Raw genomic sequence first — 27,472 nt, 5'->3', positions numbered from 1 at the left:
AGGAGGGCAGATCTGACATGAGGAAGCAAAGCCCTGCCTCTACCCAGATGCAAACAGTTGGGCAGTATAGACAGTTGTGAAGATAAAAGAGCCTATTTGTTGACCTGTTGCAGCTATAAACGTTGTTCTAGCAGCAAGCGGCGCTGACCCTACTCATTGCATTCCTTTGTACTCGGACCAGGCAAGGTCTGGGATCTTTATGAGACGATCAACAGGGGGGATGTGGAACCGGATCCCTTGTTACAGCAGGAAACCTTTATGCTCTATACATCCACAGTTGTCATCCTTGCATCAGAAAACACCAACCTATGCCGCCTGCAAGTAAGTTACAAAAGGAAAAGATCCGACTGCGACCCAAAAATGTATCTAGCAACTGTGTGGAGGCGACTGACAACCCATTCACATGCCGCCGCAGAATAGCACCAGAAAGGAAAGATAATCTTATTACATGAGATCGTTCATTACTTCAGGGATCTTAAAATGGAACCAAACCCACAATTCACAAAAGTAAGTACACCCCTCAGTCACATTTATGTAAATCTTTTCATGTGACAACACTGAAGAAATGACACTTGGCTACAATGTTGTGTAGTGACTGTACAGGGGGGGCGGAGTGTACAGGGGGGGGGGGGAGTGTACAGCTTGTATAACGGTGTAAATTTGCCATCCCCTCAAAATAACTCAACACAAAGCCATTAATGTAAACCACTGGCAACAAAAGTGAGTACACCCCTACGTGAAAATGTCCAAATTGGGCCCAAAGTGTCAATATTTTGTGTGGCCGCCATTTTTTTTCCAGCACTGCCTTAACCCCTCTTGGGCATGGAGGTCACCCGAGCTTCACAGGTTGCCACTGGAGTCCTCTTCCCCTCCCCCATGACAACATCACAGAGCTGGTGGATGTTGGAGACCTTGCGCTCCTCCACCTTCCGTTTGAGGATGTCCCACAGATGATCAATAGGGTTTAGGTCTGGAGACATGCTTGGCCAGTCCATCACCTTTACCTTCAGCTTCTTTAGCAAGGCAGTGGTGGTCTTGGAGGTGTGTTTGGAGTCGTTATCATGTTGGAATACTACCCTGTGGCCCAGTCTCTGAAGGGAGGGGATCATGATCTGCTTCAGTATGTCACAGTACATGTTGGCATTCATGGTTCCCTCAATGATCTGTAGCTCCCCAGTGCCGGCAGCACTCATGCAGCCCCAGATAATGACCCTCCCCCCACCACCATGCCTGACTGTAGACAAGACACATTTGTCTTTGTCCTCCTCACCTGGCCCCTTCCTCCCCCCCCCACACGCCTGACACCATCTGACACCAAATACCTTTCTCTTGGTCTCATCAGCCCACAGGCGACGGTTCCAGTAATCCATGTCCTTAGTCTGCTTGTCTTCAGCAAACTGTTTGCAGTCTTTCTTGCGCATCATCTTTAGAAGAGGTTTCCTTCTGGGACAACAGCCATGCAGACCAATTTGATGCAGTGTGCGGCGTATGGTCTGAGCACTGACAGGCTGACCCCTGCCCAACCCCTTCACCCTCTGCAGCAATGCTGGCAGCACTCATACGTCTATTTCCCAAAGACAACCTCTGGATATGACGCTGAGCATGTGACCTCAACTTCATTGGTGGACCATGGCGAGGCAGGGGGGAAGGGAACCTGTCCTGTTATACCACTGGATGGTCTTGGCCACCTCAGTTTCAGGGTCTTGGCAATCTTATAGCCTAGGCCATCTTTATGTAGAGCAATAATGCTTTTTATTTTTTTCAGATCCTCAGAGTTCTTTGCCATGAGGTGCCATGTTGTACCAGTATGAGAGAGTGAGAGCGATAACACCAAATTTAACAGACGTGGAAGTGGCTTTTTCTGAACATCACTAATTTCTTGGTGCACTTTCATTTACTATCATTATGGGATCATCTTGGATATCACTTCCCTGGATGGACATAATTACCTATGTAATTTTCACAATTTTTTTGTTAAGCACAACTTTTTGAATTTGATTGATGCTGTGAATATCTATTTTTTTTTACTCTAATAAATATCCCCAAAAAAAGATTATAAAAAAAAATAAAAAAATAAAATTATATCAGTTTAGACCGATACATATTCTTCTACATATTTTTTGTAAATAAAAAAAATATTCGCAAGAAGCGTTTATCGAATGGGTTTGCGCAAAATGTATAGCATTTACAAAATAGGGGATAGTTTTATGGCATTTTAATTATTATTTTTTTACTACTAATGGCAGCAATCAGCGTTTTTTTTTTTTTTTCATGACTGTGACATTATGGCGGACACATCGGACAATTTTGACACATTTTTGGGACCATTGGCATTTTCACAGCAAAAAGTGCGATAAAAAAAAAAAATAGGATTTTTGTACTCACCGTAAAATCCATTTCTCCGAGTTCATGGACGGACACAGCACCCACCCCTCCTTTGTTTGTACTGCTTGTTTACCAACTGAGGCTGCAGAGCAGAAGATGGGGGGGGGGGGATGTACCCGGGGAAACTGCCCCCTGGGAGGTACTGTGTGGAGTGTTTAACACTTGACTAGGCAGAAAAACCGGCGTGTTAAACACTCCACACAGTACAGTACTTCCCAGGGGGCAGGTCCCCCGGGTACATCCCCCATCCTCTGCTCTGCAGCCTCAGTTCGTAAACAAGCAGTACAAACAAAGGAGGGGTGGGTGCTGTGTCCATCCATGAACTCAGAGAAAGGATTTTTGTACTCACCGTAAAATCCATATTTCTCTTCCGTTCATAGACGGACACAGCATCCTTTGACAGTAGGGACGTCCCCAAGCAGTGTCAAAAAAATCGAGGGGTGGGAAAACACAGCAAGCCAACTTCACCCCAAACAAACCAAAGCTCCTCAACGGAGGAACTTCAACTTTAAACAGCCGCCTGCAAAACCTTGCGGCTGAAGGAGGCATCCGAAGATGCACTCACATCCACCTTGTAAAACTTTGATAAGGTGTGGACTGATGACCAGGTCGCCGCCTTACATATCTGTAACACAGACGCTTGATGGCAGAAAGCACAAGAGGCACCAATTGCCCTGGTCAAATGCGCCGTAACCGGGAAGGGAGGGGGGGCCAGCCCCTTTAGGGCATAGGCCTGAAGCACGACCTGCCTTATCCACATAGAAATAGTGGCCGACGAGACCGACAGACCCTTCTTAGAACCAGTCACGAACAGTAAGTCCGACCTCCGAAACGGAGCCGTAGCAGACAGGTACACCCGTAGGGCTCGAACCACATCCAAGCAATGTAACGCGGCCTCTTTTGGATTCGCCGGCCAAGGATGGAAGGATAATGTCCTCATTAATGTGAAAGGCCGAAACAACCTTAGGAAGGAACGACAGCTGTGGCCGCAGCACCACCTTATCCCTGTGGATGACCAAATAGGGAGCCTTGCAAGACAAGGCCGCCAACTCAGACACCCGTCTAGCCGACGTAATTGCCACCAGAAAAAACACCTTCTGGGAAATAGTCAATAAAGGGATTTCCCTAATGCCCTCAAACAGAGGTTTTTGAAGCACCGAGAGGACTAAATTCAAGTCCCACTGCAGCAGTGGAGGACGCACATGCCGAACCCCCTGTACAAACGTACGCACCAGGGAGTGCACCGCCAAGGGTCGCTGAAAGAAAACAGCCAAGGCCGAAATCTGACCCTTAAATCGTATTTAAGGCGAGAGCCTGATCCACTCCACGCTGTAACAGCAGAATCCGGGACATTACGTATGTACGGGGGTGCCAATTCATCTCCTCACACAGAGATGTAAGCCTTCCACGTACGATGGTAAATCATCCGGGAAGTAGACTTCCGCGCTCGCAGCATGGACGAGATTACCGAATCCGACAGACTACAGTACCTGGCTCTTAATAGCCACACCGTTAAAGCAAACGACTGTAAAGCAGGATGCAAGATAAGACCCTGCGACAGAAGATCCTTTCGCAGTGGCAGGCGCCACGGAATATCTGCCACCAGATCCGCGTACCAGAGACGGCAAGGCCAATCCGGAGAAATTAGGATTGTTGGTATCCCCTCGGCTTCCACTCTGCGCAGCAGACGAGGAAGAAGCTTTAGAGGAGGGAAGGCGTAGATTGGGCGATAGTGACCCCCCCCACGGAGCCACCAACACGTCTGCCCACGGGTCTCTTGACTTGGCCATGAACCGTGACACCTTCCGATTTTTGGCCCACCGGAGGATGTGAGCGACTTCTGCTGCCACAGCCGGGCTCCGTGTGCCCCCTTGATGATTGACATACGCCACAGCCGTGGTCCGACTGAATCCTGACCGGGCGATCCTGCAGTCTCAGAGACCACTTGGAGAGGCACAGAGTTCCAGGACATTGATTGGCAGGCAGGACTCTTCCCGAGTCCAGCACCCCTGGGCTGACTGAACACACACACACACACACACACACACACACACACACACACACACACACACACACACACACACACACACACACACACACACACACACACACACACACACCCCCCCCCCGCCGTAGAGACTGGCATCTGTTGTGACCACCGTCCAGTGGTACGGCAGGAACGACTTCCAAGCCCAAAGTACTGGAGATGTCAGCCAACAGACTAGGGAGGAGTGGGAAGAAAAACGCTTGGGGGCGGCAAAGGAGGGTCCCTGCCTACGGCGAGGCTCCTTCCCTTTACCAGATTGTGGGAGCAGAGTGCTCTTACCACCCGTGGCATCCTTTATGACGTCATCCAGGGAAGCCCCAAAAAGCCGATCACCCTTTAAGGGCAAATCCACCAAGGCCTTCTTAGAAGACTGGGCCACAGACCAACACTTCAGCCAGACAAGGCAGCGCAACACCACCGCGTAGGCCAAGGCCCTGGCAAGCAAAGAAAGCGAATCCAGGGCCGACTCACAGACAAACTTTAGGGCCTGCACCAACTGGTCGGCCAGCGCCACACAGTCCGGAGGGGTATGATGCACCTCCAACTCCTGAAACAACAACTTTGCCCATTCAGTAAGTGTCTGTGACACTAGAGCCCAGGCCAAGACCGGTCTCACCGCCGACCCCACCACTGTGAGCTGTGAACATGGAGCGGACCACAGCCTCGGCTCTGCTATCTGCGGGGTCCTTGAAAGCGGGAGCCCCTTCCCACAGGAAACGTGGTCACCTTGTTCAGTCTGGACACAGAGGGGTCCACTGACAGAGGAGAGGTCCACTTTTTTTAGAAAGTCCTCCTCAAAAAGGATAATGGACCGCAAAGCATTTTGGATCAGAAAAAAAAACTTTTGCGGCCGATCCCATTCCTTGTACAAAAAGGTTTCCAGATAAAGAACACAAGGAAACACTTTTGCAGTGCAGGCCGGCTTACGGAACCCAAAGGGGACCGAAGACTCTGCCGAATCTTCCATTTTTTGAGAGTCCTGCAGTGATAAGAGCTCCCACTAGCACCCTATCATGCGCTGACCCTGATGCAGAGTCATCCTCACTGTCCATGTAGACTAGGCCTGCATCCTCTGACACCTCAGAACCAGGGCCAGAGCAGTAGCAGGGCCCGATTCCGTGTCAGAGGAATCACCAGAAGAAGGCAGGGGCGCTTTTTACCCCCCTTCTGGCCACTTGCCGCTTCAATCCTGGCAACAAATGCCTCAAGGACTGCTGCCATAGCATCCACCGAGGTCGCAGGAACAGGGGCACTAAGGGTCAACTCTGGCATGGTTGGGGTAGAAGCCTCTGGTTCAGACTCCATGCTGACCCACCTGTATATGCCAGCTTAGTACTGCAGAAAAACGGGACCCACAGGCCACCCTCCCGGCTGTCACAGAGCACGGGACCCCCCAGGGGACTCACCGCCCAAAAACAGGCTGTACTACTGTGCAGAGCTGAGAGCGCTGTGCCGTCACTCAGGAAGAATGCTGCGGCTTTGGCGCTGTTATTACAGACACTAGAGGCCAAAACTTTTCCAAGATGGCCACCGACATGCAGAAAAAACAGCATGTGGGCTACAAGAAAATGGCCGCCGACATATAGAACCGCGTCACCGGTAAAATGGCGGCCGTACACGTGTTTAAAACACTCAGTAACACACAGCGACACTGTCCAGCATACACAGCACATAAGCACAATAAAAAAACAACAGCAGCACAACCCCCCCCACCTCACAGCCGCCACCCAGAACGGGGGGAGAGAGAGGAAAGCAGGACGTACCCTCAGTCGACCTCCCCAGGAATGCACCAGCCAACCAACCCAGTCGAGGCAAGGGGATACTACTTACTCATCCTGCGACCACCGGCTGGTGGCATTCCAGACAGACCCAACGTCCGCAGGTAGATACGGCACACTGTGACACAGCCATAGAGACCAGTCATATGTGTGCCCTGTAGCATATAGCTAACCGGCCGCCCGTGGAGCAACGGGGCATGTTGTGGACGGCCTAGCTAAAGGCCGGCACACGCTCGATGGGGGGACTACAAGGATCAAGATCCAGCCTGTCACCCAGTCGGCAGTTGATAGTAGATCCCAGGATCCAAAAACGCAGGAGAAAATCAAATAAAAGCGAAAAATCGCAAAAAATCTCCAGAGCACATGGGCTCCAGAAGGGCCATGTCTTACCTAACGCTAGGCAGAAAAAAAAAACTGAGGCTGGATGTTCCAGAGAGTGGGATGTACCCGGGGGACCTGCCCCCTGGGAGGTGCTGTACTGAGAGAAGTGTTTTAACACTTGAAATGCTGTTTTTTTCTGCCTAGTCTCTCCTGAAAGGAAGGATATATAACCCTAAGGTCAATGCTGCCGTGTCCGTCCATGAACGGAAGAGAAATTCAGACAGCACCAATCTTCACCCATCTCGGCGGGTATTGTGTGCCAACCTTCAGGGATATGGGTTCCTATTTAAAGGATACCTCTCCCCTGGGCCTTGTAAAAGACTCTAACCAGGACTTTTAGCTGTTGTAGCAAAATTGCTGGACCCCAGTCCTCCGAAGAGAGACATTACAGGCGAGGCCCGGATCCCATCCAGTTTCAGCGTAACTATTAGCGTCTTGGATGGATCTCAAAGCATAGCTCCTTCTACCCCAGAGGGTCTTTAGCAGAGCCATCCTTAGCACATCCTCGCGCGTCCAACACCTTTTAGACACTGGCGAAAAAACTGAAGTGCTTTCCTGATGGGAGGGGTTATATCGAGGGGGAAATGTCTTCAATTGGTTGTGCAAGTGTCCAATCACCGCTGGTGACCCTTAACCCATTATGTAAAGATAAAGGCTCTGTGTCCCGTGATGTACGATAAATCTTGTTTAGCTATATACTTGTAACAGTAAGCCTTGCAATGCCTCATGGGACTTGTAGTTCCACAACAGCTGGAGGGCCGCAGGTTGAGCACCCATGATGAGACAAAATAAAAATAAAAAAATAAATAAAAAAAAACCCCAGCAACATAAACCAAGTCCCAGTTTTTTTCTTTTTTTTTTATAGTGATGCTAAACATAATTTATGCAAAATAAAGGTCTGCAATACTGAGGTATAATACAGCGTGGAGTTTGTCTTGCAATGCAAACCGGGAGACAAAAGTCCAAAAAAAAACCTCTAGCTTTATTTCTACATGTCAGAAAAGATAACCCTCCACAAGGGAATTTTAAAGGGTACATTTTTTTAACCTTTTACATTACTTAGAAATTTTTTTCTTTTTTTTTTTTTTTAAACTTTTTAAACAAAAGTGTCCTGAACAAAGTGAACATGTCTTAACTTGGGGCTGGAGGTGCAGAGAGAGAGCCCTGTGAATCCTGGACTATAGGAGGAGAAGGACGAGTGGGGGGGGGGGGGCGCATAGTGAAAACTATCAAACACGAGGAGAATAGAATAAATAAAATAAAAGGGGTGACCCCCTCCCAAGCCCAAAAGAAAAAATAAAATAAATGTTCCACTTTCTTTGTGACATTAGAAGCCCCATCCACGCGGCACCAGATGCTGGTCTTGGTCTTGTGGCTTCAGGCTTTCGGGGACAGAAAGGGGGGGGGGATAAAAAATAAACATGCTTGTCAGGGGGTCCCCCATTCCTTCAGGGCAGGACAGACAAGGGCCTCTAGTGCGACTCCCTTCAAAGTAATTGCTTGGATTTGAGACATATATATATATAGAAAAAAAAAAAGGGGGAACCCCCCCCCCCCCCCACGTGTCTAAGGGTCCACAAAGTCCATAGGCAAGCACTGACAATTGTCATGCGACGGTAGCACCAGCTTCAACTAGATGTCCCCAGAGGAGGTACACCCCCCCAATCTTCAGGGGAGAAGGGAGAACAGAATTGCTGTGTAAGAGGTAGAGAGGAGGGGGGGGGGGGTACGGGTCTCGTCACCCTTTCCTCCCCACAGTTGCCTCTCACCATTCTTCAGCGGAGGTAAAACTGAACGTGTTGTCTGGTAAGAACGTCACCATCACAGATTTGGAGAGCGTTGGGGGTCTTCAGGCCGAGTGTCACAAACGCTGCACAATAAAGAAAAAAAAAAAAGTTAATATCGGGGTACTCTTATCTTCTACAGCAAGTTATGGGTCCAGAAGACCAAATGTAAATCGTGTTTGTATTGGCTGGCTACTGAGCCAATTAGAGTGAACTGAATAAGATTTGCAACTTTATAGGGAATGTCTAAAGATGCAAATTGTGACCAAGCACTACCCTGAATGATCCACATTTTGTATTACATTCCTTCTTAAAATAATAATAATTATTATTATTAATAGGTGTACACTTCCTGGTATGCGAGTATGCCTAAGCACTAATGGCGACTACAACCTCATAGTGGTTTATCTGCAGTGTGAGATCTAAGGCTGTGAACGGCTAGTCTCTGGATTATGTCACTATTGTGCCGTTTCCCAGTTCTCCTTGCTGGAGGCTCAGATATGAGGAAGAAAAGCCCTACCCTCTACCAAGATGGCCACCTCTACACAATGCAGAACAGGGCATGGCGGAAAAGATCAGCGAGTGAGATCGGATGTCACTACTGTGCTGCTCCAGGTTCTCCTTGCTGGAGGCTCAGACATGAGGAAGAAAAGCCCTGCCTCTTCCAAGATGGCCACCTCTACACAATGCAGACCAGGGCGTAGCCTTGGGAAGAAGATCAGCGAGGGAGATCTGATGTCATTACTGTGCTGCTCCAGGTTCTCTGCAGTGTGAGATCCAAGGCTGTGGACGGCTAGTCTCTGAAGATGAAATCTGGTAATATCACAACTGTGCTGTTCCCAGATCTCATTGCTAGAGGCTCTGACATGAGGAAGCAAAACTCTGCCCCTACCAAGATGGTCCCCTCCACACAAAGCATGGCATTGGGGAAATGATCAGCGAGTGAGATTTGGGGATCTCGCTACAGTACTGCTCCCAGTTCTCCTCGCTAAAGGGAAAGAAAGAAAGAAAGAAAGAAAGAAAGAAAGAAAGAAAGAAAGAAAGAAAGAAAGAAAGAAAGAAAGAAAGAAAGAAAGAAAGAAAGAAAGAAAAGAAACCCTGCCACCTACCAAGATGGCTGCCTCCACACAATGCAGATCAAGGCATGGCACTGGTAAAACAAATCAGTGAGGTTTCTGGATGTCACTACTGTGCCATTCACTATTCTCCTTACTGGAGGCTCTGACGTAAGGAAGCAAAACCCTACCTCTATCAAGATGACCACCTCCACACAATGCAGAACAAGGCACAACATTTGGGAAAGGATTAGTGACATCACCAAAGCCTTGTTCTGCATTGTGTGGAGGTGCGCAATATTGGTAGGGGCAGGGTTTTGTTTCCTCATGTCGGAGCTTCAGCAAAGAGAACTAGAAGCAGTACTGTAGTGACATCCCCAAATCTTACTCACTGATCTTGGTCTGCATTGTGTGGACGGGGCCCTTTTGGTAGGGGGCAGGGTTTTGCTTCCTCACGTCAGAGCCTCCAGCAAGGAGAACCGGGAGCAGCACAGTAGTGACATCATCCCCAAATATCACTTCTGTGCTGCTCCCGATTCTCCTTGCTGGAGGCTCAGACATGAGGAAGCAAAACCCTGCCCCTACCAAGAGAGCCCCATCCACACAATGCAGAACAGTGAGATTTGGGGGATGTCACAACTGTGCTATTAACTGTTCTCCTTACTGGAGGTTCTGAAATAAGGAAGTAAAACCCTGCCCCTACCAATATGGCATTGTTGAAAAGATCAGTGCAAGACATTTTGGAAAGTGAAAAATGGAAGGAAGGGCTGTCCAATGCACGCTTACAAAAATTGCAGCGGGAACACAATCGCTCAGCCACCAATCCCCCCCCCCCCCCCCCACCACCACGTCCCCTTGAACTCACCTCTCCATTCTGGTTACTTTCTGTCCCCACTTTCCTTGGACCCTCCTTCTCAGGTGCTGTGTCCAGTGCCCGATCACTGCGACTTCTCTTTGGTCCCACCTCCTCCTTCTGGAGTGTTGGTGGGGGGTAACCCCCTTCCACCCGCTCGCTCCTCCTCTTCTTCCTCTTATCGTGGTCTTTTCCCTTCGGACGGTTGGCCCTCCGTTCGCACCGGTCGATCTGTCAGACAAAACACAGACTTGAGGCCGTGGTTCTTGCTGGCTTCATATTATGATATTGCTGCAGCCTCCTGCATTACACGTATTGTTCACGGCTAGAGAACAAGTGCCACATAAACGCAATAAGATACCCTCAAGTATGTTTAAGTAATTGGAAATCGGCTAAAAAACCTGAGCCTGTTCCTTAACCACTTGCCAAATGAATGCAAGCAATTTTTTTTTTAAATCATTAATGCCATCACACAAGGGGCCCCCTTGTGAAAGCTTGGGCCACAAATATGTTCTTTTTTGGAGACATCAGGAGCCTATTTAGATCCCAGATGTCTCCTCTGCCTTACAGAGCAGAAAACAAAGCACAGAACATGCTCGGTTAGCGCTTCCCTGGCTGCAACTACCAAAAAGTGACAGCTCTGAACCTGGAAGGGCGGAACTCCTCCTCACTTCCGGGGTCATTTGTCACAGAGGAGATGGGGGAATAGGTGTTCCTCCATCTCCTCTGTGGGGAGCTGTCCTAGATGCTTACAGCGCTGTAAATGTGGTCTCTATCAGAGAAACATGAACTTCTATCCTAGTTAAAGTTTGCCCTTGGGATTAATCTCAGTACTAGTCACAGCAGGAACCGCAACATTTTAAACTGCATAAAAGTAATCTGTAGGCATCAACAAGGAACTCTTTAGATGGCAGGCTCAGCTGTACAGACGTTTTTCTGTATGTTGAGGCAGTGTGTGTAAGGAGTCCTGAGGAAGCACGTGCAATGGCAAAACCAGTTAGCCCATGGCTATAACCACTTCCAGCCAAAACATTTTGGGGCTCCCAAATCCCCTTCAATCTGAGCCGGTAGGCCGGCAGCAATTGATACTGGAAAGTTATTGTTGGCTACTTGCACTGCAATAAATCTACATTACAATGACCGTCCAATACCATCACCACCAGCCTGATAAAGGCATATTTGTGAGCCCTGAAATGCTACATCTTCTGATGATCTGTTGCAAATTTTTACTGGCACCATCATCTCTTTATCCATTTTTCCGATGGCTCCAGGGATCTCCTGGAACACCAAGGCTGATAGAAGCCTTCAAAAAGTTGGAGTAGAAACCTGTTCTTACTCACATTTGGGTCCAGCACCTTACACTTTTTTAAAAAAAAAAAGCTTCATTCTTGAAAGTTGGAGAAATTCTGAAACCCCGAGGGCCACATCTTGTGAGCAGTCCACATCCAACATGATCAATTTTACCAACAAAGCCAAAATATACTACGGTGACCAGCATCCAGCAGACCATTCCTAGGAGATGCTGGCAACTTTCTACGAAGGTTTAGAAGGACACATGACCGTCACTGGGAGGATTTCACGGGTCTTACTTCTATAAGAGTCTTTAGTCTCTCCACACACGCCGTCTGCGACACTTGCAGCAATCTCCAAATACTCAGTTCTTCTTCGAGCGTCACTTCGAGGAGATCCCCTTCCAGCATCAGGTCTTCTAAAAGCGCCCGAGAGCCGATGGACATTTCCAGGAACGGCGTCTTTTCGTTTTGAGGGAGGAGAGCGGCCATGGCATCCAGATCTTCAGCGTGAGGGAAAGAGGACAAGTTAATTACATGCAACCAGCACTAGCAGGGAGCAGGAACACAAGAGAAGGTTACATTACCTGGCATTGCCGTGCAGTTCTCCAAGTGGGAGTCTCCATTCTCATGGGGTAGCTGCCAATAAAAAAAGCCATAAAGGGAATAAATACACAGGCTCTACATTATAACTCTTCACAGCAGATGAACGCAAAGCTATATGGGTTTCCAAGGACTGCCGCTTACACGTTGGCACCAAATAATGAATGGTAGACTACCTGTGAAGCGCCAAAATACTATGTGCCCAGGACTTGCCTTTGGCTTGGAACACAAATCTCCCTTCCAGCCCCCCCACCCCTTGCTGTGTAGGGAGATAGATGGGAGGTTGTGGACAGGGGGGCAGCACACCATGCAGCATTTACTTGCCAATCGCTATCAGAGTCCCTGTATTTACTGCTGCCGTTGCCATTACAAAGACAGCAGCCCCGGCATCCTCCCTCCTTGGCTGGATTTCCAGTGTGGGCCACCATGGCTGCCATGCTTGCACAACATCCCTGGCGTCCCTCCATACATGCCTGTGTCTAGCTTGTTCCTCCAGGGCACTGTGGCTTCTATACTTGCACAGCATTCCTTCAGACATACCCCGGGAGGCATGCTAAACACTCGTGGGCTGCAGGTTGGACATCCCTGGTAGAAGGCCAAGGGTGCTTACATAGGCGGTCCGTAGTGTGGAGCATATGGCTTTGTGTAGCCAGCCTCAGTGGGGGGGTGCTTGTGAAGATGTGCCATCTAACAACCGACCTCCTGCAGGTGTCTTACGGTCTGTGGTGCAGATGGATATGGAGTCAACAAGAAATATGGCCAGCCGAGAAACACCGGAAGGGACTTGAAGGTTTGACAAAGAGGCTCTGCCTCCAAACATGTCATCTTGGAGACCAGAGAAGGTTTGACAAAGGGGCTGCGCCTCAAAACATGTCGTCTTGGAGACCAGAGAAGCCTCTTGGGGATCTTCCAGTGGTGTGGGTGTTGTCACTTCCGGTTCCGCGGAGACGCACACCCGGTTTGTTACTTTCAGTTTATCAGTTGCAATGTCTCGGCCGGCCGAATTCCTTGCTGACCCCACATCCATTTTCAGGTGAAACCCTTTTAAGGAAGGTTGGTTCTTGGGTGGAGACACTGCTGAATGCCGTCAATTCATTGACTATTACCCACTTGCCGACCAGCCACCACAGATTTACTGTGGCAGGTTGGCTCAGCTGGGAGCAAAATCGACGTTACCTTACGTTGCTTCCCATTATGGCCACTAGGGGGCGCGGCTCGCCACCGGAGCTGATACGAGTGCCCGGCGGGCGCGATGACCGCCGGGCAATCGCTCGTGACAAAGAGAGAGTACCAGGATCTGTGTGTGTGTGTAAACACACAGATCCCGGGTTCTTTCAGGAGTGAAATTACTGATCGTGTGTTCATACAAAGGGAACACAGGGAACACAGTTAACACCTTGCCTGCCAGTGAAATTTTTACAGTAATCAGTGCATTTTTATAGCACTGTTCGCTGTAAAATTGTCAATAGTCACAAAAATGTGTCAAAAAAGTGTCCGCCATAATGTCGCAGATCCGATAAAAATTGCAGATTACTAGTCAAAAAAATAAAGCCACAAAACTACCCCCTATTTTGTAGACCCTATAATTTTACGCAAACCAATATACGCTTATTGCAATTTTTTTTTACCAAATATATGTAGAAGAATACATAACCGGCCTAAAACTGAGGAAAAAAAAAAGTTTTTTTTATATATTTTTTGGGGACATTATAGCAAAAAAGTAAATATTGCTTTTTTCCCCCAAAATTTTCGCTTTTTTTTTTGTGCCATAAACAAACGCAGAGGTGATCAAATACCACCAAAAGAAAGCTCTGTTTGGGTACAACGTCGCACAATTGTCAGTTAAAGCAATGCAGTGCCGTATTGCAAAAAATAAATAAAAATGCTCTGGTCAATTCTTCCAGGGCTGAAGTGGTTAAAAAAAAAAATGAAAAAAAAATGGGAGGAGCCAAGCAGAGTGCTGCTGATTGTGTCTCTCCCCCCCCCCCCCCTCATATAAAAAAGGGACAAATCTGTGGCAAGGCTGTGACTTGGAGGATCTGCATGGGCAAGACTGAGACCCCATGGCATTGTCTACAATTGGAACCAGACCCCACACTACGAGCAGAAGAAGATCTTACATCCCGACATAATGAAGATACTGTACCCTAGATGGTGTCCGAACCAGGAGACTTAACCAAAAAGGAGGGCAAAAACGCATTATTCCCAACACACACACGTTCCCGAAAATGTGTAAAACGTGAGGTGGGTCCTGCGACTGTCAGCTAAAAAGTATGTCACCAGCACACCAGGGATCTCCAGAACAGGTCCAAAGCTTTATTTTCAGCGATCACATAAATCACAAAAGCAACGTTTTGGAGGCAGGTGACCAGGTCCTGCGTGGCTCTGAAACTGCGCTTTTTGGAATCATGTTGTATAATGTATGATGCTAAATAAAACACTGTTTCCTCTGTGTGCTACCTGTACGGGGGATGGGACTCGCTAGGGGAGGAGACCGATTGGTGGTCATACTTTGTATGAACGCACGCTCAGTAATTTCACCCCTGAAAGAACCCGGAATCTGTGCGTTTATACACACACAGACCCGGTACTCGCTCTGTCACAAGTGATCGCGGGTGCCCGGCGGTCATCGCGCCCGGCAGACACTCGCATCGGCTCCGGTGGCAAGCCGTGCCCCCTAGTAGCCACAATGGGAAGCAACGTAAGGCAACGTCGATTTGCCCAGCCGAGCCAACCTGCCACAGTAAATCTGCGGCAGCTGGGCGGCAAGTAGTTAATAGTCAATGAATTCACGGCATTCAGCAGTGTCTCCACCCAAGAACCAACCTTCCTTGATGGGTTTCACCTCCATAATGCAAATAGATGTGGGGTCAGCAAGGAATTCGGCCGGCCGAGACATTGCAACCGATGAACCAAAAGTAACCAACCGGGTGTGCGTCTCCGTGGAACCGGAAGTGACAACACCCGTACCACTGGAAGATCCCCGAGAGGTTTCTTTGGTCTCCAAGATGACATGTTTTGAGGCGCAGCCTCTTTGTCAAACCTTCAAGTCCCTGCCGGTGTTTCTCGGCTGGCCATATTTGTTGACTCCATATCCATCTGCACCACAGATATATATATATATATATAATATATATTCTCTATAATTTAAATGATATATCTCTCCATGCAAAAAATAGGTCTGTGGCACCTACTGAACCACTTCAATACCAGGCACTTGCACCCCTACCTGCCCAAGTACATTTTCAGCGCTGTCGTAATTTGAATGACAGTTGCGCGGTCTTGCTACACTGTACACAAACACATTTTTTTATCATTTTGTTTCCACAAATAGAGCATTCTTTTGGTGGAATTTGATCACCTCTGCGATTTTTTTTTTATTTGCGAAAAAAAGACGGACACAGCCTTCATTGACCTTAGGGTTATGCTTCTTCCTACCAGGAGATTTAGGCAGAATTCTACAGCACTTAAGGTGTTAAAAACTTTCCTTCATGCCGCTCCTCCCAGGGGGCGTGGCTCCCCCAGGCATAACCCCCACTCTGCTCTAGCAGCTTCAGTTCGTAACAAGCAGTACAAACCAAGGAGGGGTGGGTGCTGTGTCCGTCTATGAACTCAGAGAAATGGATTTTACGGTGAGTACAAAAATCCTTTTTTCTCTTTCGTTCATAGACGGACACAGCCTTCATTGACCTTAGGGACGTCCCCAAGCAGTGTCAAAAAAATTCGAGGGGTGGGAAAATAACACAGCAAAAACAGGTTACACCCCAAACAAAACCGGAGTTACTCAACGGAGGAACTCCAACCGTAAACTGCCGCCTGTAACACCCTGCGGCCGAAGGAGGCATCAGAAGATGCACTCACATCCACCTATAAAACTTTGAAAAAGTGTGGACCGACGACCAGGTCGCAGCCTTACACACCTGTAACACAGAGGCTTGATGACGGAAAGCCCAGGAGGCCCCGATCGTCCTGGTCGAATGCGCCGTTACCCCGAAAGGGAGGCGCCCGCCCCTTCAGGGCGTAGGCCTGAAGCACAACCTGTCGGATCCACCTGGAAATGGTGGCCGACGAGACTGCCAGGCCCTTACTGGGACCGGACACAGACACGAACAGCGAGTCCGACTTCCGGAACGGAGCTGTCGCCGACAAGTAAACTCGAAGGGCCCGAACCACATCCAGAGAATGTAAAATGGCTTCCTTCGGGTTCTTCAGCTGAGGACATAATGATGGAACAACAATGTCCTCGTTAATGTGAAAGGCCGAAACGACCTTCGGAAGAAAAGAGGGCTGCGGGGGCAGCACCGCCTTATCCTGATGGATGACCAAGTAGGGGGCCTTGCAAGACAAGGCCGCCAGTTCAGACACTCGTCTGATAGAGGTAATAGCTACCAGAAAGACCACCTTCTGCGACAAGGTCAGCAAAGGGATCTCCCGAATGTCCTCAAAGGGGGCACGCTGAAGCGCCGAGAGGACCAAATTCAAGTCCCAAGAAGGTAGCGGAGGGCGCACCGGGGGGGCCACATGCCGGACCCCCTGCACAAACGTGCGAACCAAAGAATTCGCTGCCAAGGGACGCTGAAAATAAACAGCCAGAGCAGAAATATGACTCTTGATCGTGCTCAAGGCAAGAGCCTGGTCCACTCCCCGCTGTAGGAACAGCAGGATCCGGGACCCCACGTAAGTACGGGGGTGCCACTTCATCTCCTCACACCTAGAGATGTATGCTTTCCATGTACGATGGTAAATTTTTCGAGAAGTGGACTTCTGTGCACGCAGCATGGTAGAGATTACCGGGCCCGACAGGCCCCGGTCCTTCAGTACCTGGTTCTCAACAGCCACGCCGTTAAAGCCAGTGACCGTAAAGCAGGATGGAAGATCGGGCCCTGAGACAGGAGATCTTCCCTCAGAGGCAGACGCCAGGGGGCGTCTGCCACCAGACGTACCAGGTCCGCGTACCAAGAGCGACGCGGCCAATCTGGGGCGATCAGGATCGTTGGAATACCTTCGGCTTCCACCCTGCGCAGCAGGCGGGGTAGGAGCCTTAGAGGAGGGAAGGCGTAAATCAGGTGATATTGACCCCAGGGAGCCACTAACGCGTCTGACGCGTCTGCCCACGGGTCCTTTGACCTGGCCACAAACCGTGGTACCTTCCGATTGAGACGGGACGCCAGAAGGTCCACGTCTGGAGTGCCCCATTTTTGGCACAGGACCCGAAACACCTCCGGGTGGAGAGACCACTCCCCTTGATCCAGAGTCATGCGACTTAGGAAGTCGGCTTGCCAATTCAGAACTCCCGGAATGTAAACCGCCGACAGGGCCGGAACGGACCTTTCGGCCCACCGAAGTATGTGAGCGACCTCCGTCGCCGCGGCCGAGCTCCTTGTGCCGCCCTGATGATTGAAGTACGCCGCGGCCGTGGCGTTGTCGGACTGGATCCTGACAGGACGACCCTGTAGCTCCAGGGACCACCTGACAGGGCACAGCTTGATTGCTCGGAGCTCCAGGATATTGATCGGCAGGCAGGACTCCTCCCGAGTCCAGCGCCCCTGGGCTGACTGGGTGCCCCAGACGCCCCCCCAGCCGAAGAGGCTGGCATCCGTCGTGACCACTGTCCAGCGGCACGGAAGAAAAGACTTCCCGGACCGAAGCACCGGAGACGTCAGCCACCATGCCAGGGAAGACTTGGCCAGATGGCTCAACCGAATCTGGCGATCCAGAGAAGATGGGACCCTGTCCCATCGTGACAGAATCTCCTTCTGTAGTACCCTGGTGTGGAATTGGGCATACGGAACCGCCTCGAAGGAGGCCACCATCAGACCCAGAACCCGCATGCAGAAGCGAAGAGATGACCACTTCAGGGTCAGCAGTTTTTTCGATGGGAGGAACACTTTTGTCTCCCCCGAATCCAAAACCAGCCCCAGGTGTTCCAGCCTCTGGGACGGAACCAACACTGATTTTCTGAGATTCAGAAACCAGCCGAACTCCTGCAGAGTCCGACACGTGATGGACACGTCCTCCTCTAACTCTGAGCCTGAAGAAGCTCTCAGGAGAAGGTCGTCCAGGTATCCCACGATAGCGATCCCTCGCTGCCGTAGCAAGGCCAGGATCGGGGCGAGCACCTTGGTGAACACCCGTGGTGCCGACGCCAGCCCGAACGGGAGGGCCACGAATTGATAGTGGTCCTCCCCGATCGCAAAGCGCAGATACCTTTGGTGGCTTGTGCAAACAGGAACATGCAGGTATGCGTCCATGATGTCTAAGGACGCCATGAAGTCCCCCTGGTGGAGGGACGCTATGATAGAACGGACCGACTCCATTCTGAATCGCTGCACCTTGACAAAGGAGTTGAGGGCCTTTAGGTCCAGGATAGGGCGAACCCCTCCCTTCTTGGGGACCACGAACAGATTGGAGTAGATCCCCCTAAACCGTTCCAGCGAGGGGACCGGCACAACCACCCCCCTGTCCAGAAGATCCTGGACAGCCCCGGACAGGGCTAGCCGACGATCCGGAGGAAGCTGGAGGTTGGATGGAAAAAATCTGTTTGGGGGACAAGAAAGGAACTCTATCTTGTACCCCGAGGCGACCACCTCGCAAACCCAACGGTCGGATAGAAGAGAATTCCACCGATCCACGAAGTCGTGAAGCCGTCCCCCCACCCGAGACCCGGGCGGGGGCAGACCTTCATGCGGAAGCAGGCTTGTTCGGTTTTTTTGAACCAGGGGCACTTACGCCCGGCAGCAAGGGCTTTTGCACCTTGCGGACCTTTTCCAGCCGCGCTGGCGCACGAAAAAAAACGCTTAGGGGGTAGTAAAAAAGTAGGACCTTGCTTGCGGCGAGGTTCCCTACCCTTCCCCGACTGAGGGAGCAAGGTGCTCTTACCTCCAGTGGCATCCTTAATGATGTCATCCAGGGATGCCCCCAAAAGCCGTCCGCCCTTAAAGGGCAAATCTACCAAGGCCTTTTTTGAGGACTGGTCAGCCGACCAGCACTTCAGCCATATAAGGCGGCGCAGAACCACTGCGTAGACAGAAGCCCTGGAAAGCAAAGGAATCTAATCCATATCCGCCTCGCAGAGAAACTTCTGACCCTGAATCAACTGTTCAGCCAGGTCCCTAGAGGACTCGGAAGCCCCCTGGACCTCCAGGTCCTGCAGCAGGAGCTTCGCCCTTTCAGTCAGCGTCTGAGCTACCAGGGCTCCGGCCAGAGCCGGCCTTACCACCGAACCCACCACCGAGAACAGGGAGCGGGCCACGGCCTCCACTCTCCTATCAGCGGGGTCCTTGAAAGCAGGAGCCCCCTCCACAGGCAACGTAGTAGCCTTACTCAGTCTGGACACAGGAGGGTCCACCGACGGAGGAGTGACCCACTTTTTTTTTTTTTTTTTTTTAAAGTCCTCCTCCAGGGGGTAACGGTAGCAAAGCTTTTAGGAACCGTAAAAGCCTTTTGCGGTGTATCCCATTCCTTATACAACATATTGTCTAAATAAGGAACACAGGGGAATACCTTAGCGGTACGCGGTGGTTTGCGGAATCCAAAAGGGACTGACACCGCTGGTGTCTCCGCCACATCCTCTAAATGAAGAGTCTCACGCACCGCAGTAATAAGAGCTCCAACAAATTCCTTATCAGCAGACTCCGCAGCAGACTCCTCCTCGCTGTCCATGTGGGTTAAGCCCGCATCCTCTGACATGACAGAACCAGAAGCATCAGATTCTGCGTCAGAGATATCCCCAGAAACAGCCTCCGGGGGGGGGGGGGGGGGGGGGCGCTTTTTTACCCCCCAACCGAGCACTGGCTGCTTCAAACCTGTTGAGAAAAAGACTCCAGGACAGCCGACACCGACTCAACAGATGTGGCAGGGGAAGGGGCGCTAAGGGTTAATTCCGGCATTGTAAGGAATGAGGGGCCTGATTCAGGCTCCATATTGCCGTTGCCATTTCACCCCTACTGCCAAGGGCAGGAAAAAAGTCCCCCACAGGTCACCTCCCGGCCGCTAGAGCACAGTATGGGGCCCCCTGAGACTCACCACCCTCTGGTACAGCGTGGTCTGTGAAGGCAAGTGTGTGCTGAGGAGAAGCTGCAGCGCTGCGTCTGTCCCCTCAGATGATTCGCGGTCTTTTTTCCCCCGCCAAAACGGCCACTAGAGGCCGAACTAGTGCTGAAAACGGCGCCGGCCACAAGAAAATGGCCGCCGAATAATACAAGCGCGGCTCCGGCAAAATGGCCGCCGTTGCGCAGTTTTAAAAAGACAGTGTACCCAAAAATGACAGTACACCAAAACAGCACACAGCACACACAAAAATGCCCAGAATGTCCACCACAGTCCCCTGCAGTGACACAGAACAGCCCCAGCCATACCACGAGTGAAAAAATGAGCCCCAGAGAAAAAAAACCCCTGCACAGCCGTCACCCAAAGGGGAAAGGAGGGAGAGGAATAAGGGAGAGAGGAAAGCAGGGAAAAACCCTCAGTCGACCTCCCAAGGGAAAACATTCCAGCCAGACCACTTACCTGAGTAAGGGGCCACTACTTACCTGTCCTGCGACTACCCGGCTGGAGGTATCCCAGACAGAACCAACGTCCGCGAACGGCATGGTTGTCAGCCAGACACACTGTGACAAGGCCATAGAGACCGGTCATATGTGTGCCCTAGAACCGAAGTTCCCCGGCCGCCCCTGGAGCAATGGGGCCTGTCGTGGATGTCCCAAAGCGGAGCTGAGGGCCGGCACACGCTCGAAGGCCGAACCTGGGGGGACTACAAGGGTCGAGGACCCAGCCTGTCACCCAGTCGGCTGTTGATAGAAGAATCGCAGGATTCAAAAATAAAAATAAAATAGCGAGGAAAAAACTCGCAAAATGCAAAAAAATTTGCAAGAAAAAACTCCAGAGTCCAGGACTCCAGAGAGAGCCTGACTCTCCTGACGGTTAGGCAGAAACAAACTGAAGCTGCTAGAGCAGAGTGGGGGTTATGCCTGGGGGAGCCACGGCCCCTGGGAGGAGCGGCATGAAGGAAAGTTTTTAACACCTTAAGTGCTGTAGAATTCTGCCTAAATCTCCTGGTAGGAAGAAGCATAACCCTAAGGTCAATGAAGGCTGTGTCCGTCTATGAACGAAAGAGAAATGAAAATTTTGAAAATAAAGTTAGTTTCCGTTATAAAATGTTGTAAATAAGCAAGCTTTCTCCTTCACCGACGGCCACTGATACGGTGGCACTGACATGGCCGTACCGATCTGATCCATAATGGTGCCAGTCAGTGGTCATTTGCATATATTGGCATACCTGCCAACAATCCATGGCTGGGACCTGCTGATCGGTTGTGTCCAATCACAGCCCAGAGCTCTGCGTTTACAAATCAACACAGGGCTCTGTACAGAGGAAACGATCCGTTTAAGAAAAAAACAGCACATAATTAACACATTACACATTGTTAGGCCCACATTTAACCCCTTCCCAGCCCGTGTCATTAGCACTGATCACTGTATTAAGGCCACTGGTGATGTCAGTGTCAGTTCCCACCGCATCACAGTCCCATTATAAAAGTCGCTAATGATATGCGAGTGTATTGGATTCCCAGCATTCTCCTGGAACGGATTATGCTCGTAATCCACTGTATTTGATTTTTCGGGGTGAGGTGCCTGATTACCTGGTCGAATTTTTTTTTTATTAAATTATATAAAATGTACAGTGTTGCATCAAAAAAGCCCTCCAGAGCAAAGGTAGTTAGTTAATCCCAATTTAAATTTTAAAAGAGAGGTGTGGCCAAAAGACCACCTTTAACCCCACCCCTGCGCAACAAAGATGGCGCAACCGATAACTATAAACCCACCGGCTGGGCTACAGAAACTATTATTGGATAATGAATCCTCTTCATATTCGATTCATTGTCCATTAACCAGGAAGGTGGAATCGGAAAGTAGCGGCACATGCCCCACAGCTCCATTATGTGCAAGGACCAAGTCAGGAGTTCGGCAACCTCGGCCCTCCAGCTGTGGCGAAACTACAAATCCCATTATGCCTCTGCCTCTAGGAGTCATGCCTACGATGGTCAGGGACTTGGAATGTCTCATGGGACTGGAGGACGAGGTTGCTTACCCCTGGACTAAGCGAATCAAAACATGAACAGAAACTACAAATTATAAAAAATGGGGGTTCACATATACAATATTTCAAGGGTGCAAGTAGCATCTCTCTGCAGTGCTCCCCTTTAAATCCCAGGCTGCGGGTACTTACAGGCGTCTGCTCATTGCAGGTCGTCTCTCTCAGTGCCTGAGGGTCTTTGTTGTGTTGCAGCTTCTTCCGTTTCTCCACCAAGGTTGCTGCGGCGGCCGATATCTCCGGCGTCGCCAAGACCCTGCGCGCTCGGTCCTGCCAGCTCATGGCCCTTTCCGTTAAACATTGCAGTGCCTCCCCCTCCGGCAACCGTACGGACAGTTTCTGCAGAGCGACCAACAGAGACAGGATGGTCTGCAGCCGGGGGCGGCGCGACCGCACGCAGAGCGGGCACAAGAAGCGGCTGTCCCATTCCCACCAGGCCGGAGGAGGGGAGGAGTGTGTACCGCGGTGAGAAGAAGTCAGTCTGGGGGTGGGGACGCACAGCCCGTGAAATAAGTCCTGGCAAAGTTCACAGCGGATCATTAGCTCTGCCGGGGGCTCTCCGCACACGCAAACGCAACGTCTCTCCATGGAAGAATTCATTGTCCGTAACCTCAGAATGCCGGCTTTCTCCTTCTGTTCACCTTCTTTAAATGCCAGGACCTGAGAGAGGGAGACGATTGGTTATTACCTGAGCATAGTAGTCGGATCTTATGCTTACTCTGTACTGTACTCACTATGCAGCCAGGGTCCCGCATGTCCTGTGCAGACAGCCCCAGGCTCTCCATGTCTGATCGGTACAGACCCCGTTCTTTCTCCTTCCTCCACTGAGCCCTTTTCGTATTGCTTGAGGAAATATCCGCACTCGGGCACAGCACCTACAAAAAGCGAGAAAATTGTGTAAGGATCTCCTGGAAAATTGGATTTTTGTACTCACCGTAAAATCCTTTTCTCTGAGTTCATGGACGGACACAGCATCTTATTCTTGATATTAGGGTATTGGCCTTCTATCAGGAGAGGACTAGGCAGAAAAGCATGCCAAGAGTTAAAACATACATTAAAACTGTACAGTACCACCCTGGGGGCGGTCCCACTAGGTCCATCCCCTCTTCCTACATCATGCAGCCTCAGTTTTTTTTTCTGCCTAGCATGGGAGAAGGACATGGCTCCCTTTGGGCCCATGTGGCCTGGGTTTTTTAAAGATTTTTCATTTTTTATTTTATTTTTTCAAATGGGATCTTGTCGGTTTAGCCTTCGGTTGAAGAACAGCATGCCCCTAAGGCCCATCAAGATCCCCAAGGTCCACGAAAATCCCCAGGGCCCACCAAGATCCTCAAAGATCCCCAGGGCCCACCAAGATCCCCAGGGCCCACCAAGATCCCCCAAGATCCCCAGGGCCCACCAAGATCCCCCAAGATCCCCAGGGCCCACCAAGATCCCCCAAGATCCCCAGGGCCCACCAAGATCCCCAGGGCCCACCAAGATCCCCAGGGCCCACCAAGATCCCCCAAGATCCCCAGGGCCCACCAAGATCCCCCAAGATCCCCAGGGCCCACCAAGATCCCCCAAGATCCCCAGGGCCCACCAAGATCCCCAGGGCCCACCAAGATCCCCAGGGCCCACCAAGATCCCCAGGGCCCACCAAGATCCCCAGGGCCCACCAAGATCCCCCAAGATCCCCAGGGCCCACCAAGATCCCCCAAGATCCCCAAGGCCCACCAAGATCCCCAAGGCCCACCAAGATCCCCAAGGCCCACCAAGATCCCCAAGGCCCACCAAGATCCCCAAGGCCCACCAAGATCCCCAAGGCCCACCAAGATCCACCAAGTTTCGCTTATTAGACTTCATCAGGGGATTTCCACCCCCAGGGCGGTACTGTACAGTTTTGATGTATGTTTAACGCTTAATATGCTTTTCTGCCTAGTCCTCTCCTGATAGAAGGCTAATACCCTAATGTCAAGAATAAGATGCTGTGTCCGTCCATGAACGAAATGTAACTTTTCTGGCAGTCACTAAATCCAGCCTTTCCTTCAGGTCTTGCAGGTGTACAGATTCTTCCTGGACTGGCATGACTTAAAGCGGTCCTCCACCCTAAAGTGGAGTCCCGCTGATCGGAACCCTCCCCCCCTCCGGTGTCACATTTGACACCTTTCAGGGGGGAGGGGGGTGCAGACACCTGTCTAAAGACAGGTATTTGCACCCACTTCCGGCCACACGATACGGGCGAAAGACGGGCATTCCGTCACATCCCGTCTGTCGCCCGTTGTGTGCTGGGAACACTCGGCTCCCAGCACACAGCGTGTGAGCCAATCGGCGGGCGCAGCGCGACTCGCGCATGCGCCGTAGGGAACCGGGCAGTGAAGCCGCAGCGCTTCACTTCCTGGTTCCCTGAGCGTGGATGGCGGGGGGAGCAGCAGAGTGACGAGCGATCGCTCGTGCTCTGCTGCGATCGGCGCTGGACTCCAGGACAGGTAAGTGTCCTAATATTAAAAGTCAGCAGCTGCAGTATTTGTAGCTGCTGACTTTTAATATTTTGTTCCCATGGCACATCCGCTTTAAGCCCCGTACACACGATCAGAAAATCGTACAAAAAATGCAGATTTCGGATCGATCGTACGATAATCTTATCGTTCATACAGAGCTTTGAGAGCCGATCAAAAAACAGTTATAGTAGGCGAGGTTGAAAAAAAAAAAAAAGTCCAACCTATGTGTGTGATTATATGTCAGTATTACATTGTATATTCCTGTATGTTGTGGTTGTTCAGGAGCTTATCTAATAGCCTTGAAACCATCAAAGCTCCCTGCTGAGACCACCGCCTGTGGAAGGGAATTCCACATCCTTGCCGCTCTTACAATAAAGAACCCTCTATGTAGTTTAAGGTTAAACCTCTTTTCTTCCAATTTTAATGAGCGGCCACGTGTCTTATTAAAACGCCCCTCCGCAAGAAAAAATTCTCCCTATAGTGGGGTCACCAGTACGGTATTTGTACATTGAAATCATATCCCCTCTCAAGCGTCTCTTCTCCAGAGAGAATAAGTTCAGAGCTCACAACCTTTCCTCATAACCAATATCCTCCAGACCCTTTATTCGTTTTGTTGCCCTTCTTTGCTTCACTTCCAGTACATCCTTCCTGAGGACTGGTGCCCAGAACTGGACAGCATACTCCAGGTGCGGCCGGACCAGAGTCTTTGAGAGCAGGAGAATTATCGTTTTATCTCTGGAGTTAATCCCCTTTTTAATGCCAATATTCTGTTTGCTTTAACAGCAGCTTGGAATTGCATGCCATTGCTGAGTCCATCATCTACTAGGACCCCCAGAGGTCCTTTTCCATCCTAGATCCGCCCAGAGGTTCTCCCCCCAGTGTATAAATTGCATGCTGCCTGTCTGACAGAAGCAGCGGGCAGGGCCAAGATTTCCCCAGGAGGAGGAGAGGAGACAGGCCGGTCACATGACCGCCGTGAGATACGGTAAAGGAAGAATAATTTTATTAAAAAACAAGAGACAGGGGGCACCATTACGAGACATAACTGATAGTATAAAAATGTATAAGATATTCCTGCAGTAGGAGGGGGATGGGGGGGGGGGGGGGCACTGTCACTAGGTGACACACAAAGAGGTGCGGGGCTGTGGATGACGGAGGCACGTAAAACAGACCACAAAGTCAGGGCTCAGCGGCCAGGAATATCATGGTCAGTTTACAGGGGGGAGGAAACTGGCAGGATCAGCCAGGTTTTTTATGTGTTACAGGAGGCCAAATTACACAGCACAAGCACATTATGAAATGCTTGGGGAAAAAAAAAAAAAAAAAAAAAAAAAAGCAGGATCAATTCGTTTTTCGGGGTTAACGCACGATTTAACTTCACATTGACACCCCCCCCCCAGTGGTTCGTAGAGCGCAGTGTGCAATTCAGGTGCGGTGTGGGAGCCAGTACGGAATTGCAGGCTTTCCCGCATCGCACTAAACCGGGACTTAATGTGAAAAATAAAATGCATAAATATTAAAACGGATGTATATGGGGTTCCCCCACCTCTTCTGCATGTTCCACCATAGCAGTCCCACTTATAATTAGGGTGTACATGCAGGCTTCTGAGCTGGGCTGTGTGTGTCCATAGACACACATTAGTACAGCATGGCCCCACCCCCCTACAGGACTTGACATAGGCAGCAGTGGGAACCATTGACAGCAGCCAATCAAGAAAGAAAGAAAGAAAGAGAAGGTAGAGGAGAAGGTAGAGGAGAAGAAGGTAGAGGAGAAGAAGGTAGAGAAGGTAGAGGAGGAGAAGGTAGAGGAGGAGAAGGTAGAGGAGGAGAAGGTAGAGGAGGAGAAGGTAGAGGAGAAGAAGGTAGAGAAGGTAGAGGAGAAGAAGGTAGAGAAGGTAGAGGAGAAGAAGGTAGAGAAGGTAGAGGAGAAGAAGGTAGAGAAGGTAGAGGAGAAGAAGGTAGAGAAGGTAGAGGAGCAGAAGGTAGAGAAGGTAAAGGAGAAGAAGGTGGAGAAGGTAGAGGAGAAGAAGGTAGAGAAGGTAGAGGAGAAGAAGGTAGAGAAGGTAGAGAAGAAAGAGAAGGTAGAGAAGAAAGAGAAGGTAGAGAAGAAAGAGAAGGTAGAGAAGAAAGAGAAGGTAGAGAAGAAAGAGAAGGTAGAGAAGAAAGAGAAGGTAGAGAAGAAAGAAGGTAGAGGAGGAGAAGAAAGAGAAGGTAGAGAAGAAAGAGAAGAAGACATTGCTAGATCAAGATGAGGTAGTGCCAACTGGCAAGTATATGGGGGTGATACAAATACTGGCACTTTTTAATACAGGAACTGCATTATGAAAAAAATAAAAAATAAATCTGCTGGAAAGATTTTTGTACCTCCAATAGGGTGAAGCACGAGCTCTTCCTCAGGAAGGTCTTGGCGGCTTTGTCCCTCCAGGAGTTTGCAGCCGTCACTTGTACCTCTAGCTGATGCAGCTCGTCCATTTTTACAGGTAAGTCCCGACCCACAGCCACCAACCCTTCCAAGTCATCCAGGCATGGGTAATGATCCCCGCTCTAAAAACAAAAAGGAAGCACACATCCCATAATACACAAAGCCTGTTACCGCAAAGCCTTAACACTAGGGGCAGAATGCCTCCATTTCTGAGTAGCGTTGTGTCAGCAAAGCTTGGAAATTAATGACTCGAAGCAGCCAATCACAGTGCAGCACAAAATTTGATCTCATACTATGAAACG

General features: G+C 50.2%; 1 protein-coding gene across 7 annotated transcripts in view; it reads right to left on the bottom strand.

Moving 5' to 3' along the window:
* Positions 1-7,552: 7,552 nt before the first annotated feature.
* Positions 7,553-27,472, bottom strand: part of KDM5C (lysine demethylase 5C) — an 82,958-nt gene continuing 63,038 nt past the window's right edge. For all 7 annotated transcript variants that reach the window (XM_040322692.1, XM_040322696.1, XM_040322691.1 and 4 more), the window contains 7 exons: positions 27,113-27,292; positions 23,003-23,143; positions 22,404-22,928; positions 12,160-12,211; positions 11,873-12,075; positions 10,296-10,514; positions 7,553-8,461 (listed from right to left, as the gene is read on the bottom strand). In XM_040322692.1, the coding sequence (XP_040178626.1) occupies positions 8,453-8,461; positions 10,296-10,514; positions 11,873-12,075; positions 12,160-12,211; positions 22,404-22,928; positions 23,003-23,143; positions 27,113-27,292 (1,329 nt within the window). In that variant the 3' untranslated portion in view covers positions 7,553-8,452. The remainder of the gene's footprint in view (positions 8,462-10,295; positions 10,515-11,872; positions 12,076-12,159; positions 12,212-22,403; positions 22,929-23,002; positions 23,144-27,112; positions 27,293-27,472) is intronic.

Source organism: Rana temporaria, chromosome 9 (genome assembly GCF_905171775.1).
Source record: "Rana temporaria chromosome 9, aRanTem1.1, whole genome shotgun sequence".
NCBI classification, from domain to species: Eukaryota; Metazoa; Chordata; class Amphibia; order Anura; family Ranidae; genus Rana; species Rana temporaria.
The sequence above is the reverse complement of the archived record's forward strand: the minus strand, read 5'-3'. Positions and strand labels throughout refer to the sequence as shown.